The following is a 6,402-nucleotide window of genomic DNA, read 5'->3' on the forward strand; positions in this document are numbered from 1 at the left end:
TCTCCATTCCATTTGGCTGTGTTCTGTTTTCATCAATTTTCAGTTACAGACTTGTAGTTCAAACTTTGCTGTAGGAAATATTCAATAGCCAGAATGCTTTGTTAAAGACTAGAGACCAGAGCAACTCCTTCTCATAAATGGCTTTATTAAAGGTATTTATTAAATGCATCCTTTTTGTTCCTCCCTGTTAGCTGCATGTTGTTTCCATCTAACAAGTGTAACTCTAGTGACTACTATGAAGTTATTTAGGGTTTCCTGCATAAACTGGAGCACTACTATCTTCTATATACTTTTAAATCATGGTGCCAAAAATCATTGACAATACCATATTTGCTATAATTAATGTAATTTGCTGTAATTAATGTTGTAATTGCTCCCATTAATTGATTGTTTTGGTATTTGCTCCACCAACAATTCACAGATGACAATTTTAGATCTGTGCTTTTCTGACTCACTGCTGGTTCAATGAATGCACAGAAAAAGGCAGAAGCCTCAGCAGATGCTGACCAGTCCATTTCACAGTTGCAAAGAAGTCTTCAAGTTCCCACTGACATCCAAGAAAAGTTCCCTCCACACCCTCCATTAGGGAAGGGAAGGTCCATTCCTAATGTACCTTGATGCTGCCCAGCATATTTTTGTTCTCTGAACAAGAAAGAACAGCAAAAGCATGGCAAAGCCTTTTCTGAGTCTGTGAAAATGCAAACAAAATTTGTTATTAATAGTATTGAAAGCATTCTTAAGTCATGTCAGTACTCCTGCAAACTGTATCAGGTAACTCCTCTAAAGCACTGGTGATCTCTCTTGTACAGTGCTTGTCTCCTACCCATGTATAAAATTAATTCAGACAAATCCATACAGACCTGCTCTGATTTTGTGGATTCCAAATATGATATGATACCAGAGCACACAGGGCATATAGATTTACCTACAGCAAGTGAAAATTATGCCATTTTCTATAGCAAGCATGGAGCTTTTATGAGCTGGAAAGTCTGTCTCAGACATCAGTGAGGACAAGTTTGAACCATGTCAGTGCAGGCAAAAACATCAAGTTATTAATTCTTGACTATTTAGATTTCTCTTATTTTTCACACATCATCTTATATAATAACAAGCCAGAATAATACCCATTAAAAAAGAAGTATATCTCTCCTTTTCCTTGCTCCTTTTTTCAATTATTTCCTTTGGTGGTGGTTTTCTTTTTTCCTTTGTTCATTGTTTTAAACATGTTCATCACAAAGTTTTTGGCCATTTGAAGTGACACAGAGCCCAAGCGCACCTAGCAGTTTCTAAAACGACTCCTGAAAAATCACTGTGGAGCTGCTGCTGCATGTGAGCTGATCAAAGGCAGGAGGGAGGTGGGAGCACACAGAGGCCTCTGGGCCAAGGACTGTAGCTTAGCATGTGTCCCAGCTGTCCAAGTTCTGCCCAATCTGAGGCTCTCACAGCAAGCTTGGTCCTAATTTTAACCAGGTCCAGAAACAGCAATTTTTTCAGCTAAACACATTGACAGGCTCTGTTTGACCCCATGTACCCTGAGCAAGCCCACTCAAGAATTCAGCTGTGCTTTCTTCTACACCTCTGTCTCCTGCAGAGACATCCTTCTCCCAGCAGACAGATGCTCCATGCTCACTTCATAGTTAGGATGCTCTACTAAGAGGTGGGATGTCACCTTGAAGGCCTTGTGTCTAAGCAACCACTCACTTCCCAGGCAGTGGGAATTAAAGGGAAGGTAGTACTAAAACCTCCTTCAGGACTAATGCCCAATGGCAGCCACCTTCAGGAGCAGGTTCAGAGTCATAATTTCCTTCCTGCCTTAGCAAGGCACTCAGCATTGAGGTGAGGGTGATGTTCCACTGAGATGACTACAGGACCAGAATAAAGACTGATCTTCAGTGCTGCTTTGCACTGGAGCTACCACCTCAACTCACTGCTGCCACCCTCTCACATAAAACTCTTCAAATCAGCACAGACCTTTCCTCTTCACTGGAGGGAGTCAGGTGAAACCCAGGACATGACAACCTCAAACAGTAACCCCTGTCTCAAGGGCCAGATGCTCTAGAGCTCTGCCTTACTGTGAGAGTTCCAGAAGTTGTGCTGAGTATAGATCTGCTTGCATTTCTTGTCACTGGGAGCTGAACTTTGTTTCACTCTTGTAGGTGTATTACAGTGGTTGGAAAACTAGTTGGGAAGCAACTTAGATTTGCTTAAGGGCTTCTAACCTACATTTTGGACAGCTACTTTTATTAAGTTCAGTCAGTTGTGCTCTAGCTCAGCTGTTGAAAAGGGTATAACTTTGTTATACAAAGCTTTTAGAGAAAACTAGCCGCTTACACAGAAGCTACATTTACCCTTGGAGGACTTACAAAGCATGCAGTGATTCCTTTTCCTGGAGGACCACATTCACAAAAAATCAGTTTATGCACTAGAAGGTACAGCTGATTGAAGTATGAGTCTTTGCTTCTTAACCAGGGAGAAAAGCTCCAAGTGAAAACCTTGCACTCACAAACGGGCAATTTGTTGATTGTAATGTCTACCACAGGCCTTTAGGCCTTGACTTCACAGATTGCCCTTAAAATCTGATGGACTTCTAGTTTTGGGGGGGGGCTGGTAACATCCACTCCCTTGCAGTAGAAATGCTTAGGCCAGGCATCATTCTCCCACTGCATGATGAAGCTACAAGGTTCTAAGTAGGCAGGGAGAATTAGGAGAGGGAGACAAATTAGCCTGAGACTGCACATGCACACTACAACTTTGCAGCTCTTTTCCCCTGGAAACCAAAAGAAAATTTGGTTATGCCATCACCAGCAGTTCCTCCTGGGTGAAGTTTCTTACTCCTGTTGGATCCTTAGGGTATGCATCATTAATACTGTGCTCCAACCTTTTTAAGAAACTGCATCTGTGGAAGCATTTTTATGCCACTTTTCCAAGTGGAAAAAGGGGGCAAGGATTCACCACAGATGTTACAGCTCCATTTCCAAAGCTGCTGAAATTTGGAAACCAAAGGTGGGAACCAGCCCTTGGGAGTTAGATGGTTTTCAAGTACCAAAGTTCCAGACTTGGGGATAAGTCCCCATCTTGTCCATTGCTGCCTTCTTCCTTCCCTCAGGGGGAGAAGTAGAAACCTGTGTTATGTGGGAGGGTCTTCCAAACAAGTGCCCCTTCTTCAATCAGGCTGGAGTCATGCTGTCTTTTGACTGGTCTCCCCCAGACATGATGCTAATTTCCAAGAGCTTCCTTTAATTTCGTATGGGGTGTTATAGCACAGGGAGATATTGGGTCTGCAGAGGAGTATTGTACTTCACTTCCTGTATGGTAAAAGCGTAAGACAATGCAGTGAACCTTTTCTTCTGTTCTCCAAAGCAGTTAATAATTGAAGGCAGAGAGGTAACTAGAGTAAGAAAGGACTACAGAGCAGTGCCCCATAGTGGGAAGGTATGAAGTGCATAGAGCTTTGGTGAACCTGGCCCTAGGCAGCACATTTTCATGAGCTGAAAGCTCTCACCCTTTCCCCAAGATAATGAACTGTAAATAAAAGCAAAGTGGGACAGATTCTCACTTGCCTTGTGCCTTGCTGTTTTACAAAGGGTGCACTTCATTTTGTAGAGGTTCGAAAGGTCATGCAAGGACAAAGAAGGGTCTGTCCCACTAGCTCACTGCTCCAAAGTAATTTAAAGTACATATTCTAGAAACTGACACTGCTCTTTTCCTCCACCTTTGCCTTTGACAGCACTCGCAAACAAAATTACATGATGAATTTTTCACGGCAACATGGGCTCAGGCATTTCTACAGCAGAAGACGAAGGTCTGTTAGACGATATCCATGAAGAAACAAGACATTTATTTCCTTTCTCCCCAACATGTGATGTGTTGCTTTCCATTCTCTAAATCTAGCACTGCATCTGGTATCAGGACTTTTCTGCAGCTGGCTTGGTGAAGAACTGCAAGCCTCTCAAGACAGAGTGTACACCAATTTTTCGCACTGTGAACTAATGAGAAGTGACTTATTTTCTCATAGGTAAATGTTTTAATGTTGGTGTGTCTGTGAAAATTGTGATCTGTTGTAATATCAGTTACAGTGGCAGTATTGGAAGTAAGCAACTAATTCAGTTTAATGGGAAAAAAAAGTTAAGCACAAAGACTTTTCAGACTTTCTGTTTAAAACCCCAACATACTAAGTACAGAGTTTAACATTCTTTGTCACCTAGATATTTAAGTGCACTGTATGTCAGCTCGGTGTCATTTTATATGATTAAGTTATCATGGTTTGTCTTCTGTGTGTTCTGTTCTATCACATTACAGACTGGCACTGTATTTACTTGTTTTGTTGTAATATTTTTGCTGCTGATTTTTGGGCTATTTACCTTCTGACAAAATATATTAAAAAAAAACCCAAACAAGAACAACAACAAAAAAACAAAGTACCTAATCAAGGATATAATTGCAAAGGTAGTTGTAAAGGCATTGGTATCCTTTGGTCTTATTCTTTGATATGTCTGTTGCTTAGAATTGTTTTGTGGATTAAAGAAAAAGAATGTTTGACATGAAACTTTTTTCTACTAAGGAGCTGTGGCTGAAGCCCTGAACAAAAGTTCCCTATTCCCTGTCTAAATGTAGTCAGTTCTCTGCAACTGATTTACTTACAGTAACTGCCATTTGGTGTCTGTAGTAATGAAGTGGTTTGTAAACAGTGGACGTTTCATGGTGTTCTCTTTGGTGTTTGTTTCTATTGCGGGTCATGTTTGTATCTTCTGATAAAGTTGTATCTACACCAGCAACGTTATAATGCCCCTATAGCCCTAAACTGTCTATTACCATAAATAAAATGCTTCACTTTATGGTGAACCAAGTTAAAGATCCATGCTTCAATAAAAATAATGCCAACAAAGCATTCTGACCTCAGACTTTTAAAGCCGTGTGGGCTTTACATGAAATCACAAACCAAATTCTTGTAGTGAGCACCCAGATTCTGCAGAAAACATTGATCGTACAGCACACTTCACAGCACTTTGCATGTAACACAAACAAAGAGGTCTTCCCAGCCCCACCCATGGGCGTAACATGGTTGTTGGAACAGGTCCAGTCGCAAGGAGTGAAATGGGAGCACAGCCACATGCACTCTTGCTTGTCTATCTGCCGGCTCAACATGCAATGTGCAAGCTGGTGTTCCCGAGCTCTGGGTACTACAGTACAGTACACACAGGTTCAGAAGACACAAAGCTGCTAATTCTTAGTATCATAGAATCATTTAGTTTGGAAAAAGATCTTTAACATCACTGAGTCCAGCCACTAACCTAACACTGCCAAGACCACTAAACCATCTCCCTCTGCATCACGTGTACACATAAGTCCCGCAAGGGATGGTGACTAAAACACTTCTCTGAGCAGCCTGTCCCAGTCCTTCACAACCATTTCAGTGAAGACAATTTTCCTAATGTCCAATCTAAATCTCCCCTGGTGCAACTTCCTCTTGTCCTATTGCTTGTTACTTGGTAGAAGAGACTGCTCCCCACCTCACTACAGCCTCCTTTCAGGCAGTTGTAGAGAGCAATAAGGTGTCCCCTTTTCTTGCTGCTTCTTATCCAGGCTAAACAAGTTCAGCTCCCTCAGCTCCTCCTCAGAGGGAAGCCTCCTATCAAGCTCTTACATCAAGCACATCTGCTTCTGACACCATACTGGTCTGGACCAGAACAGTGTTTGTTGCACATTCACGTTCAACCACCTAAAATGTGTTTAATTTGTAAGAGATTTTTGATCAAAGGTACCAAAAGCAGCGCAGGGGGGGGAAAGGAAGTAATTCTGTGACCCAGCAGTCAAACCTTTGGCTTGATCAAAATTATGCAGCAGACCATTGCCCAACCTGGAAATCTACTGCAACAGTCCAGCGCCCCACAGGCTGTGCAAAGTCACCACACTGGTCTGCAGAACTCTGTGTGTGTGCGCTTTCAAAGGAGGGAATTATTCAAGAAAAGAGCAGGAAGGAAAAGAAGAAAAACAAAATCAATGAAGCTATTAAAGAATATAATAGCTTAATGTTTGGACAAGAGGTTTTATAATATTGTCATAAAAGTTTCACCCACTGAACAAGCAAAATGCAAGATATAAACACTCCTGGTTTTAAAGATATTTTTATCTGCCCTAATATGTCAATAGATGGGTGGTATTTCGATCTGAAATGTGTGCGCAGCTAGTGTGTTGCTAGGGAATTAATTAATGTGAAAGACTTTAGATACAATGAGGCACTTAATCTGACTTTTTTTTCTAGGTAAGAGCCTAGCATTATCAGAGAAGTTGCTTTTTTCACAATGACATTTGTTTCCTTTGAGCCACAGATTTGTTGTGGTTTAACACAAGCTGGTAGCTGAACCCCACATGGCCACTCACTCCCCTGCAGTGGGATGGCAC

General features: G+C 41.6%; 1 protein-coding gene across 2 annotated transcripts in view; it reads left to right on the forward strand.

The window, feature by feature from the left end:
- RELN (reelin) overlaps positions 1 to 4,885 on the forward strand; it is a 290,574-nt gene extending 285,689 nt beyond the window's left edge. The window contains exon 65 of one of the 2 annotated variants that reach the window (XM_068167080.1): positions 3,728 to 3,814. Coding sequence is in view for 1 of the 2 variants with exons in the window: in XM_068167089.1 (XP_068023190.1) it covers positions 3,728 to 3,824 (97 nt within the window). In the remaining variant the exon portion in view is untranslated. Of the gene's footprint in view, positions 1 to 3,727 lie in introns of both variants that reach the window. The other variant, XM_068167089.1, reaches the window with a different exon arrangement.
- Positions 4,886 to 6,402: the final 1,517 nt, after the last annotated feature.

The sequence above is a fragment of the Melanerpes formicivorus genome, unplaced genomic scaffold, assembly GCF_026170545.1.
Source record: "Melanerpes formicivorus ecotype bairdi unplaced genomic scaffold, bMelFor1.0.p_v2 SCAF_3, whole genome shotgun sequence".
In the NCBI taxonomy this organism is placed as follows: Eukaryota; Metazoa; Chordata; class Aves; order Piciformes; family Picidae; genus Melanerpes; species Melanerpes formicivorus.